Here is a 12,663-nt window from a genome sequence, read left to right on the forward strand (position 1 = left end):
AAATAGTGGCAGCATTTGGCTTATCGAAGCATGCATTTTGCATCACTCGCCGTCATCATTCTGACGCCGAAAGCCGGCACCAAGCAAAATAGTAACTTTCTCACTAATCATTTTTCGTGTTCCTCATGAATTATTCTATTTTGTCACAAAGATCTTTTGGTAAAAGCCAAAGACATGTGGTTTGATATTTGGCTCTAACTAACAGGTCAGTCACTTGATGTTATTTCTGATCTTAGGGTAACAGCCGAAGCGAGTCGTTCCTCATCACGTCGCGATATTTCTGTACCCCGAAGATTTTAAATTTGACCACCTGTTTTGTCTCAACAGAGAAATTCTCCGAAGATCCTAGCTCAGAGCGCTTTAATTTACCTCATCAAAGATAAATATTGGCGACAGGTCAAAAAGTGACCAACAATGTATCATCAACGAAAAACTAAGTATTTAGCTCGAGATTTCATACAATGCAGCTGCCAAATATTCCGGACAATTTTTATGTCTTGTACCAACTTCATGCATGAGCTAGTTCAACACCAGAAGTGAAGTGAGCGATACCAAAAGCTCCAACTCATGGTTCATGAAGTTCAGATATTAAATGGCATCGTGTTTCGGCTCCAAGTTCGGGACCAGTGCTCCAGGTTGGCAGTGTCAATTTATCTGAGGTACAAAATAGTCGTCAACACTTGGGCGAGTGTCCAGTCGCGAGACACAGAGAAGTGATATCCACACACGATGTTTTCTAATGTCTCGTATATTGCTTACTGCATTTGGTACTACTACGTCAACAATAAGTGTGAGACGCACTACCGGGTTCTACCATGACATCATCAATCCCAGCAATTTGATTGCAACAACCAGCAAAGTTGGGCTATAAGCTTGTGTCTCTCTTATGCCTTGGACTGTGCGCGTCCAGCCTGAAAAAATCGCAGCCACTATCATCCGAGTAGTGCCTAGGCTTGTTTATGAAAGTACCGCGCGTTTATGCCCATTCTCGCGCACGACCTCAAGGTTAGCGACTGCTAGCGTGACTCACAATTGCTCACCCTAGAGTTGAGCCGTATTTTTTGCCGTTTCAGATCCTCGTATACAGAGGAAACTACCCACTCGTATCTGCCCTTGAAGTGCCTAACGTTCAGCTTGAATGGCCTCGGTTTGTAGAGATTGGTGGGAACCGGTAGTGCTTCCATTGGCGTCTGGCGGAGACTTTTCTGGAGAAGTCTTATCAGCTCATTGTTACAGCTGGCGAACGCATTTAGTCCAGCAATTAATACTTCCGTGTCTTATTTGCTAATTACGCTAACCCATCGTGACCTGCAAAATGCGGAAATTTATTACGCGCGTGTTGTTGGCTCGTGACACAGCACAGAAGCTGTACTCAAGAGAAGAGAAGAGAAGAGAAGAGAAGAGAAGATGTCATTGCAATTTATTGAAAGATAAAGGTCTCAGTGAAAAGCACCTGTCCGGTGACCTTTCTGGAGATGGTTCCTGATACCACCCTCAGGAGTGGGTCTGTCATCCAGCAGCAATAAATGTTCGTGGCTCTTGGACAAAGTACGTTTTTTGCTCAATTGTCAGGTGATTGAGAATGATGATCGCGCACAGTACGTCTGCAACTATCCGTAACATCTGTGGCTCCAGTACTTCCCATAAAAGGAATGGCTTTTTTACAGAGGCACAACACGCCAGTGTCCATTCACGCGCGCGATGTCTGCTTTGGAGACTGCACACACAACACGATTATACTCCGCTTTGAGCATGAGCACCAATGGCCATCACATACTCTCATTTTCAGGAAAAAGGCTTTTTCTGTTCTGACTTTGGAGGGCTAGACGGTTTAAATATGCGGCCGCACGATGGAAGGTGGCGGTGCTCCCACCGACGCTGCTCAAGGTGTTTCTGGAGGCAAATCACAAGCGCATTCCTAGTGCTAGAGAACGTTCCAGGCAGGCGACTATCGCTTTCATTTCTTTGGTCACCAGTTATGTTATCGTCTTGGGGCCAACCAAGGACAGGAGCTCATTAAGTGTGCCTAGATGTACCGGAGGCAAATTGTCAAATAATTTGTGTTGCATCCTACAATCTAGAAAGGTTGTAACATTGAACTGACACAAGGGCTAGTCAGTTTAATATTGTTGCCGTCACTTTGCAAAGAGGAAGGTTTGACGCTTTGAGACAGCGATGACAAATACACGCATAGTTGATTTGTAGTTCCACCCAGGAGCACATCCGAGGGCCTCACAGTAAATAAGTACTCGGTACTGCTCTGTAATTACTCATTGTAACATTTATTGAGCACTGAGTGAATATTTAACAAATTCTAAACTCGACTGTATAGCTATTCTTATAAATTCAACTCTACGTACTTCATAGCGTGATGTTAGCTAGCAACCCACGCCCCCACGGACCTCTTTTATATTAGATTAAGTATGGTAAAATTGTGTACCTTTCGCTATAAGTACAATAGATTTAAATTAAACGGTGCAATTGTGAAAATTCACTTTGCATAATGACAGGAATTTTCTACGATGAAGGAGCTCCGTGAAGGATAGGTCCCTGGTACACGTGGGCTACTGGTCGCATGTCAAACAGTATTGATGGTGAAAGGCAGTAAATAATAAAATTTATAGTATCTGACTTAAGAGTAATCATAGATTTATGAACTCGCTGTATAGTAGAGCTAACTTTTATCGAAGTTACGTCAGCGGCTCTCGGTTTCACTTTTGTATGGAGCATACATATTGACTACAGTACACTCGCTAACACGACCACTCTGAGTCGAAGCTTTTTCTTTTGGTAATGCACAGCAACACTGTTGTCCCAAAAGTTGTAATGTTTGAGCTTATGTCGTCGAAACAACTAGAACAGGTTAAAAAGGCTGCGTTTATCCGTAGGTTTGGCTGAATTAGGGATCTGGAGGCAATAAGGACAGATGCGGTCAGTATTGGCCTGAAGGCGCTCACCATTTACGGTCATATGCTTGTGATTTACCTCCTCATATACCCTAATGAAGCATCGGTGACAAAATAGATGGCTCATACACCCGGGTCGCTAGTGTTGAACCACCGAGCCTTTTAGGGCTGGAACAAAAAACTCCCTTTATTGACGAAGGAAGCTGAGTAGACCGTTGAAATGGCTATGCTTCAAACGAAGCAATACCGCATCGTGCGTGTGATCTCCAAGATAGGAAGGCGAGTAAAAATGAGTATTGATGTGGAGTTTCTGCACGACAGAGGCGTTCCAGCATAGAAGTTGTTCGAACCACTCCGCCTGGCGTATGAGGCGCTTCAAAGTTTCTTCTACCCTTTAACGGACAAGAGAAAAAATTATGAGCGGCAATATCTTGCTTAGATATCGATGCTACAATTACAACCTTCCTTAGCATGTTTGGCAACGAAAATGACACACTTCCACCAAGCAGCTGTAAAATAGGTTAGATTGGGATTATCAAACGGGCACAAATAATTTTCGTCTTTAAACCTTTATCACCATAGAAAATCTCAAATGCGACTCAAACCGATACTTTCGGTGCTCAATCTACCTCTTTTTTATGAGTGACCGGGAACTACTTAGTGCAGAGCTCAACTTTCATGACGCGAGGGCCGAAAAGGTTACATTTTGCGCTCTGGAGTCAATGAACCTCGGCCGTACCGAAAAATGTAACGGTTTTCGGTGAACTTGCCCCGCGACACCCGCTGATGTTTGATTCGTGAGGTTTGTACTTAACCTGCTTCCTTCGCTCCCGGCTGAGGGAAATGAAGGATCGAGGTAAAACGCAAGGGCGTCCGCAGAAAAAAATGTCGAGTCCCACTGAACGCAGAGCTGTATTCTAACAAATAATAATCTATCGTAATCTATGAAGTCTAGCTCCCAAAAAACCGTTGTGCTATTCGAAGCGCGAGTGTCAAAAAGCAGTAGATTTACGCAGAGGTATTTAAGATTCGAAGTAACCTCTCAATATCGTGTGTAGTATGACATGGACACTGGTAAAGTGGTCGACGATCACAACAAACCTTCAAGTGAAGTTTTGGACGTTGATAGTGGTAAAGGTAAACGTCATCTCCTTCTGGAATTAGGTTAAATTTATTTTACGTGTGGCGTAGCTTGAAAGCCACAAGCCATAGATTGGCTGGAAATTGGTAAGAGTAAATGCTACGCATTTCACACCTGGTGCTGTAGGTAAGTGGCGAATCGTGCATGCCAATGATATGCTTAATGCAGCCACAATTTCGACGCGAATGCTGAATTCTCTTCAAAAATGTAGTAGACCAGCTTAGTCGGCTACGCTCTGGTAAGTGCTTTCGACTTAGATGCCAACAGCTGCTGTAAGACAGCTAAAACCTTCTCTCTGAGGTGAGTACTCTGAGCGAGATGCTCTTGGGCAGGTGGTCATGTCACAGGAACTGCCTTTTGCACCACCCACGTTCAACCATTAAATAGCGCAACCGTTAAGCTAAATTGTGGCTATGTATGATCCTTTTGAATAAAACATCCGCCCGTAGCCGCTCAGAGCACGGATAAATGACTGCTAAATATTTCTGTAAACATTGTTGAGCAGTCTTTAAGTTTATGAGCTTAAGTTATTCGCCATGATGAAAAAGTGTGCCATTTCGGAAATTACCTTCCTGAGAGTTCAAGCTGAGAAGAAGGGCCTGCAAGCAGATCGATCTGACAACAGCAATTCTAGATAGACCAATGCTCGCGTTTTAGAAGGATGCGAGGTAGTGGTTTAGCTTAAGCAACTATCAGCAAAAGTCAAGTGCAAACTATGCCGACATGGCTTGACCCTTTACCATTTCTTTCGGAAGGATGCCAAATGGTGTGGCGGTGCGTCCGAAGAGAAGGTAAGCGAAAAGCTCATAAGTGTCTCGATTCTACCCCTTCCAGATTCGGATTTAGAATTTGATATTTTCGACTTGGCGATAAATCGTTTTTTTTGTGCAAGCAGATGCCATTCGACATGAGCGCTGATCGCGTTTGAGTCTTGCCGGCTGATAGCTACATTAAAATTATCTGTTTATGAATATGACAAGGATCTATGATGTAGGCCCTCGTCAAGTTCAAAGTGCACCTCTCGCTCCAAGCCGCTTGTGACCTATGCTTGCCATGAGTTGCTGCGCATAGCGATACATTTGCCAGATTTGTTAAAGCGAATGCTATCTTCTTTATCGAGTATACATTGAGGTATGGTATAAGCCTGGTCGTTTAAAGTTGGTGTCGATGTTGTTACACGTCCCATCAACTTTGAAGAGTCGCGTGCCATGATGGTGATGTTGCACTTTGATGAAGCTAACGTGTATTTCGTTTGTGAGAGCTTCTGAAATCAAGAAGTTTGAGTATTGAGATGCCGTTTCATCAAACCGCATTGTTGCACACCTACACAGCTATACTTTCTGTATACTTGAAAATTTATCGCGCTGATTCGCATGGCACTTAGCGTGTAGTGTTGCTCATAAAGGACAGAATACAGTACGATGATCAGTTTGTGCGGTATCTCGAAACCGCTCGGCGAGCAATTGACCATCGCGTAAAGTGGTATGATTATATGTATGCACGTGTGAGCTGTAAAAACGAATCAGACCAGGAATAGACCAGCGTCGCATGCGACGGCATCTTTGGCCAGCCTGCCGGTTCCTGCAAAGAGTTGGCAGCTCATGAGGGTAGCCTTTTTCTGGTCTTCAAAAACATGCGCCCGGTGGTAACGACGTTGTGGTCTTTGTGTACTGTCTGAACAGATGGCTCATCTCTTTGTTGTTAGCGATGTTGTAACTGGTGAGGATACAACCAAATTATTCTACGACAATGTGGTCCATCTTTATTTCTGAGGTAGTCATTGTATCAAATAGATAATCGCGCTTTGCAGCAAAGTTTGTGCAAACATTGCTCAGGGCACTAGGCATCAGATTCATCACATGAACAGATAAGCATAGGCAAGCATATGGCCAGACAGAATATGATGACCGCGTGGTGAAGGTATCATCCTTAACCCCTTTACGGAAGGATCGCGGTGCTGAAGCGATTAATTTCCACCCATTAAGTTTGCGTACATGCTTCTACAGGCCTTATTCCTTTCATATATTGGTTGGTTGCTCTTTGGTTCCTCCAGAAAGTAACTCCGGTCTTAATGGAGGTGCTATCGATCCAATTTGATCAAACAATATAATCTTGACTAAACTTCGAATTGAAACAGTGCTATTACATCAGTCATCTTGAGCGTCATGCGCAGGGTGCGCGACGCGATGACAGAAAACGTGGGTTTGCAAAGCCACACGTTGATATCGGAGGTAAGTAAATGTGGTTGGGCAATTGAATCCATCTAAACACCACACATGCAGTATATATGCTTTTGAAGACGACTTTCGATCGCGTTACATTGGATCGCTTCCGTTGGTAGCGATAAAGGAGTTGAGTTTTACTCTTTACCTCTTGAAGAGAAGGCAACCGTTTTACTTGGACTCACTGTAGCCATACCACAATCGCGCTCTTACAAAACAGTCGATACGGTAAAACTGCCTTTTATACGGGGTAGCACCTTTGCTACCACTGTTGCGGAGGTACCTCTTTCTCCAAAGTAGCGACGCAATTGAGACTGCTCAGTGTACTTCACACAGGAGATAAAAATTACTTTATCTCAGTTCTCACACACCAAGACCCTTGGAGATAGCCACCGTGTCGCCTCAATTGTGATGCCTCATGAGAATTAGCCTCCTCTGCCGGCACTGCTCGATAAGCTAAGCGTGTCAAACTTTACGTGGAACCTAACGTGAACCGTGAGATACGCCAGAACTGTAACATCTGGTAAAATGGAAGCGACAATCTAGTTTTGAAAACGCTTGGAAGGTGCGACCCCACTTCGGCAAGTTTGCCCTGGTACCGCGGCCGCTTAGAGCGCAGTCTTTATTACCGTTTAACGGAGTGTCAGGATTGCCCGGTGCAGCGCTCTCTTCAGCAGTAGGATACGACCGACCTTGTAAAAAAGGACCCTACGTCAGTAAATGTTATAGTTGTCGCATAGCGACAAGCGGGGCTTCAGGTAGAAGTGACGGGTCTTTATTTCGACTCAAAAGTAAGCAATTGTCTACCATCTAGTCAAACGTCTGCCTTGCCAAAGCTGGATTGTTAGGCTTAAAACAGGTGAAACCGTGTATTTATTTCATCCATGTACGAAGTCAGAAGATACTCATACCCACTTTCGCCAGCTTCAAATACCCAACATCAAGATAACAGAGCTGCCGGCTGATCAGATCATTGATAAGGCAACTAAAGATACTATCGACGTTCGTGCTGTTTACAGATTACCCCATTGAAAACCTACTGCGAATATCTTGACATGATTTCATTCCAGCACAGCAATACCCCTGGAGAGTATCAAATCTGTGTTGGAAGAAAGTGCTCGAAAAGGCGGTCGTTCTGCTCTTGGTGTGAGCGAAAGGCCCGCACGTAAAGCGCTACCTCCGCAGGGTGAGCATCTTCAAACAAAAACGACGTGACAATGGGGGCACGAGTCGGGGTGAGGCTTATGCTTTTACGTGATGCTTATACTTATGAAAGCTGGGCTACATGTTCAGGTTCGGCTTTCATACAGCGAGGTGTTACAGCAGCATTCCGCCAATAAAAATGGACAAAGAGCATGTAACTCGTGCAGAGAGAAGGCAGAGCAAGTTAGCTGTAAAGGGGTTACACGTACCCGTTTATGGAAGGGTAGGTCGTGACCGTACACAGGTGTAGATTTCACAAGTCGGTGATATCACACAACGGTGTGGCTACACCGTAATAAGAAGTCACACTAAGTGGCGGGATGCCGGTAGTTATGCAGATTAATTAGGTAAACCTAAGGTTTAAGATATAGACGGCTCTGTCGCAAATAAGTCAAATACAATCAGTTTTAATTTTGAGCAGAAGAGTATTTTTTGCCTTGTTTAATGTTTAGGATACTCTTGGAGGTAGCGAATTGTTGCTCTAATTTAGAACGTAAGGTCGGTGACCTAAGTAAACTCCCTCTAAGTAAAGAGCTACGGCAGACCCGCTGCATTCGCATCCTTCTCGGTGAATGACCAGGTCCTGTGTCGTTGAGCACGTGTGACAGTATTCGACAAGAGCTAGCACGCGGATAGAACTTCGGTATCCTCACCAAAAATAGTTTCAAGTTTCGGTCACGAGGACTACGCCCTATACAGATCGTTAAGCCGGGACGAATATGCTAGAGGAGCAACCAGGGTAAACTGCAAAGGGTAGCATTAGCCTTTAAGCAAAGGTTTGCTCGCTGAGCATTCACTTTTGCGCTGTGTTTTTAAATACACATCTTAGTAGGAAAGGTGTAACGGGGAAGTCCTCACACTTTTCTTTGCTAAACGGTAACAAATCAGTACCGTAATATTGTACACATTCAATTACACTATTGTTTAATTGTAAATTTTCAAAGGCCAAGGATTACCGGGGTTTATAAAGATGAAGGGACTCAATCTCTGGACATTTGTGACTGCGGGCTCTTTGAGTCAATTATTCTTCCATGCAAAGTTCTCGGCAACCCCGCTGCACATATTTCTCGAAGTGCCATCTTCCCCATCCGCAGCAGTAGTCGGCATGACTGTCTGAGCTTAAATCTCAGTCCGAGGGACAAAGTGCACGTCTAGATAGATTCATTTAAACAATATCTATGTGAGAAGGCTGCACACTGTCGGATACATTGTTGGGAAAGTTAGAATGTGGTTGCAAAACAAATGATGAATGACCAGCAAGATATATTCAGATTCTACGAAAACGGCATAAATCCTCGGTTTAATGCTGCTTACGTGTATGAAGAGGCTCTAAAGGGCTTAAATGCTTTGTACGAACTTGCCTAAAATGTGGAAATTATCAGGTTTTGTAGCAATCTAAACGGCTAGAGGTGGCATCCGCAGTGTGTACTTTAGTCGGAAAAATCGCAGCAAGATGACCTCGCCACCACTGCCCGATATTTACGCTACCGGAACTCACACGCTAGGACTAAGCTTTTGAGAATGTTACTCTTCCGCAATGATAAGTCTTTGTGTCATTATGCTGAAATATATTTTGTCTGTTCTGTGTTATAAAAATCTTCATATTTAAATGATTTAGTATTTCAATCATTCAATGCCCATTTCTTAGCTATGCATAAGACGAAATCCTTACGATCATGCGCGATGAATTCTCATCGACGAGAGGTTAAGATAGCGTTTATTCTGGCGTCACAAATGTTTCTCTTCGGACTTTATTTGCTGTATGCACCTGATTTTAAAGGTGGTCCACCGAGTGACCAAATGTCATCTTCGGGCTTGTTACGTCGCTGCATCTCCAATACACACCGAGACGTGCGGTACGTTAAAGGAGGAACGTGTATTACGGCAGATCAACGACTACATGCGCTGGAAGATCTTGTATATTCCCTAAAAGTGATGCTGGAGAACGCAAATGTGGTGTACTGGATCGACAGCGGTACCTTACTGGGCGTCTATAGGGCACAGCAGCTTGTGCCATGGGATTACAACGCTGATTTTGGGATCACTATGTCTGGTTTGGAGTATTTACGCACCACAAGTGATGATGTGATAGAGATGCCAGACGGCTACGAGCTTACAGTTTTTAATAGCTCACTGTATAGGGCTGGAACCACTTCGTCTGGAGTGCCTGCGAGGTTCGTAGACACCGAATTCGGGTTTTATGCCAATATTTTCGCGTTTGAGAATTTTAAGGGGTTATTTAAGGATGATGTAAGACCAGCGACGGCACCTTTGATTCAGGAAGTGGAGGTCGGAAACGGAGTTGTTGTTGAGAGCCTCATGGGACCGACACCATCCGAATTCTGGCATCGATGTGTGCACTGCCCGAATGTGGAAATGGAGGAAGAAGAAGATGAAGATAGTGATATGACGACGACATCAAATGCAACGGTAGTGAAGCATTTCAGAGTGCCACAAGACTGGATATTTCCACTCAGAACTTGCAGACTGGAGCTATTCGAAGTCATGTGCCCAGCGCAAATGGCTCCATATCTGATGTTTATCTTTGGAAATAGGTTTTTGACTCCGGAGATATGGGAGTAGCAATAATGCGTTTGAAGTATTGTTCACGGTTGGAGATCACAACTGCTCTTTTGTCTCAAATGATATCGACTGTGTGTGGTATACGGAAGAGAGTTTGTTTCATATTTTTTGCTATGGTTTTCGTGTTGGAAGATCAGATTATAATTTGCACCTTACCAAAGCAAGTGATACCTTGTCTATGGCGATACTTTATGCCACGACACTGCCGAGTCTATAGAGTTTCTCACTTTGTGTTGGGCCAAAATTCAAGTTTGCAAGAATATTAGAATGTTCCTGTAAAGAGAAGGATTGCTATGCATATTATCGTACTTGCATGTCACAATACACTCCTATCATGTGCACCCAAAGAATTTTATCGAACAAGCACTGTCACCTTCCGGTTGCAGAGACATTTACCATACAATTTGATGCCATTTGTGCATTTGTTCAATTTGTTGTACTAATTAATGCTTTGTCGTTTTGTGTGATGAAGTTTCGAGTGATATGGAATATACTTGTTGGTCAGTATGCGAAATATATTTATAGCTCAGTGGTGCAAGCGCGTCTCCGAGATTACTCGCAATGAGTCGCGCGAACGCTCCATCCACCTCTCTGCAACAGGAACCATCAAACATTAGTTCGATCCCTCCAGAATACCTATTTCAATTTACCTGCTTCCTCTGCAACCTGACGCAAATTTTGTGCCTCCTCCTCACTCTGAATTTGCAGCCGTCGCATCTCCTCCATCTGTTCACTGCAGCAATTAAATTCGTCAAAACTGAATTGTAGCCCATTTCAAGGAAACCTACGCCTCCGTCTTGTCAAGCCCTGGCAGGTCGTCAATAAGAACGTCGGTCTCCTGCACCATTCTTAAAACATCATTCGCTAGCGTCATTATCTATCCAAAAAACAACACATTAATTGAAACATTAATCTCGAGAAAGCCATGCTTCCGCACCGCGTCCTTAGCCTCTTGCTTGTTTGCTTCGTCTCCTGTCACGAGTGGTAGTAGCCGCAGCGCGTTGAACATGCTCAACGCTGTCTTGTCTACGCTCTCTTGCAACAACGACACCTTGTCAAGTGTAATGACGCCGTCCGTAACATCCACATTTTCATTCTCATTTTTTTCATCCGTTTGCATCTTTCTCTGTAACACTGATAACAAGTAGATGGAATGGAATGTATTCACTCCTTAATTGGCTAATAATATAATTTATGTATTTTGATTTGCAAGTCAGAAATGACAGATAGTTATGGTGGTCGCGTGCTGGCAGGCGAAGACAGCGAAGAAGACGACGAAGATGAGGAAGGTAAGCAGTAGGATGCGAATAATTATTCTTTGGATATGCTGCTAATTATTGTCGACTTTACATTAGAAATGGGATTCCAGCTGAACGACTATGCATCACAGTCCACTCGCTTTGATGTCCCCATTGTCAAAACACCATCGGCAGGGACAGAAGGCGAGAGCAAAGAAGAGAGTGACGAAGAAGGTGAAATTATTAAGTCAAAAGAACTGGTGCGACAGGAGATGGATGTATATGTGGAAGAAGAAAAGCATAAGGTTGGAGAGCAAGGCATGACCGAAAAGGTGAATAATATGGAGTTCGAGCGGACACAAGTCGAAGCTTCGGCAGAAAGAGAGCATTTATTGTGGGAGGTGGATGACTCGCTAGACGGCCTTAGAATTATGAGCGATGCATTTGTTGACACAGTGCGGCCCTCCATAGACGCAACGATCCATCGTATAGCCGAGCTAAAGGAGAGTCAGCAGGTATCTGGGTGATTTGAATGAAGTATGACTTTCTGAGATGCTAATGGGGTGCCTTTGAAGCGGTTATTAAGGATTTTAACAGAACAGAACGCAGGTATTACGTCCAACGAACAACTTGAAGATGCAGCAGCGGTGCTAGACAAGTTACCAATTTATACAAAGAAACTGCAGGGTATACAATTAGCAATGCAAGAAATCTCAACTAGTTCACAGAAGATGAAGCGACGTGCCGAAAATTTACGAATAGATGCTCAATCCTGTACGTCCTTAGCAATAGTTGACTGTAATACTTGCTTTATATGAACTGTATGTTTTTAGATGCGCTTAAAAAAGAGAATAAACGAGACGAGCAGACGCAATGGAACAAGCTGTACGCTGCCAAGAGCTCCAAAGCGTCAGATTAGGTCTTAATTATGCGTGTCACCGAGAAGCTTCTCTCGAGTAGCTTGCAAAATCAGAATTATCGTAAGTATGTACGAGACGAGACTTTATTCCAGCCGTGAGTTAATTGACATATACCAGCCATCTATTTTTTGTACCCTGCACTCTACGGCGGTCTAGTCGCTCAATTATATTTAAAGTAAAAAGCAGTTAGAGCCACCACCACTGCCAAAACGACGTACATTGGGCCATTTCGGTCACTGATATCCTGTCGACCGCCAGCCGAGACCTTAGAGCCGCTTGTGCTAGTGGCAGTGGCCATTGCCTCCTTCTTGACATCACCCTTAATTTTTCCAATTTCGTAAAGCTTAAGTTGCATGCGTGCATCATTTGAGTGCCCAATGTCTTCAAACTCATCGGTAGCATCCTGACCGGCGACGTCTACCATGATCTCTGGACCACCGGGGTGATCGT

At 43.9% G+C, this 12,663-nt stretch overlaps 7 protein-coding genes across 7 annotated transcripts; 4 read left to right on the forward strand and 3 right to left on the reverse strand.

Moving 5' to 3' along the window:
- Nucleotides 1-565: 565 nt before the first annotated feature.
- On the reverse strand, nucleotides 566-936 carry PHALS_02395 (uncharacterized protein; the record flags this gene model as incomplete). Its single annotated transcript, XM_024716888.1, has 3 exons — nucleotides 566-654; nucleotides 729-810; nucleotides 853-936. 3 exons carry the CDS (start codon nucleotides 934-936, stop codon nucleotides 566-568), a joined length of 255 nt encoding a protein of 84 aa, XP_024582442.1.
- Nucleotides 937-3,377: 2,441 nt separating this feature from the next.
- Nucleotides 3,378-3,670, forward strand: PHALS_02396 (uncharacterized protein; the record flags this gene model as incomplete). Its single annotated transcript, XM_024716889.1, has 2 exons — nucleotides 3,378-3,426; nucleotides 3,489-3,670. The coding sequence occupies 2 exons, from the start codon at nucleotides 3,378-3,380 to the stop codon at nucleotides 3,668-3,670; spliced, it is 231 nt and encodes a 76-aa protein (XP_024582443.1).
- Nucleotides 3,671-3,850: 180 nt separating this feature from the next.
- Nucleotides 3,851-4,075, forward strand: PHALS_02397 (uncharacterized protein; the record flags this gene model as incomplete). Its single annotated transcript, XM_024716892.1, has 2 exons — nucleotides 3,851-3,895; nucleotides 3,965-4,075. The coding sequence occupies 2 exons, from the start codon at nucleotides 3,851-3,853 to the stop codon at nucleotides 4,073-4,075; spliced, it is 156 nt and encodes a 51-aa protein (XP_024582444.1).
- A 5,131-nt stretch (nucleotides 4,076-9,206) lies between these two features.
- On the forward strand, nucleotides 9,207-10,055 carry PHALS_02398 (LicD; the record flags this gene model as incomplete). The annotated part of the gene is made up of 1 exon (XM_024716893.1): nucleotides 9,207-10,055. The coding sequence occupies one exon, from the start codon at nucleotides 9,207-9,209 to the stop codon at nucleotides 10,053-10,055; it is 849 nt and encodes a 282-aa protein (XP_024582445.1).
- A 526-nt stretch (nucleotides 10,056-10,581) lies between these two features.
- Nucleotides 10,582-11,175, reverse strand: PHALS_02399 (Mediator complex, subunit Med21; the record flags this gene model as incomplete). Its single annotated transcript, XM_024716894.1, has 4 exons — nucleotides 10,582-10,646; nucleotides 10,706-10,788; nucleotides 10,844-10,932; nucleotides 10,993-11,175. 4 exons carry the CDS (start codon nucleotides 11,173-11,175, stop codon nucleotides 10,582-10,584), a joined length of 420 nt encoding a protein of 139 aa, XP_024582446.1.
- A 99-nt stretch (nucleotides 11,176-11,274) lies between these two features.
- Nucleotides 11,275-12,212, forward strand: PHALS_02400 (Snapin/Pallidin/Snn1; the record flags this gene model as incomplete). The annotated part of the gene is made up of 4 exons (XM_024716895.1): nucleotides 11,275-11,344; nucleotides 11,411-11,808; nucleotides 11,869-12,067; nucleotides 12,127-12,212. The coding sequence occupies 4 exons, from the start codon at nucleotides 11,275-11,277 to the stop codon at nucleotides 12,210-12,212; spliced, it is 753 nt and encodes a 250-aa protein (XP_024582447.1).
- A 143-nt stretch (nucleotides 12,213-12,355) lies between these two features.
- On the reverse strand, nucleotides 12,356-12,637 carry PHALS_02401 (cytochrome b5; the record flags this gene model as incomplete). The annotated part of the gene is made up of 2 exons (XM_024716896.1): nucleotides 12,356-12,365; nucleotides 12,432-12,637. 2 exons carry the CDS (start codon nucleotides 12,635-12,637, stop codon nucleotides 12,356-12,358), a joined length of 216 nt encoding a protein of 71 aa, XP_024582448.1.
- Between the last annotated feature and the right edge of the window lie 26 nt (nucleotides 12,638-12,663).

This window comes from Plasmopara halstedii (genome assembly GCF_900000015.1).
Source record: "Plasmopara halstedii genome assembly, contig: Scaffold_1902, whole genome shotgun sequence".
Lineage (NCBI taxonomy): Eukaryota > Oomycota > Peronosporomycetes > Peronosporales > Peronosporaceae > Plasmopara > Plasmopara halstedii.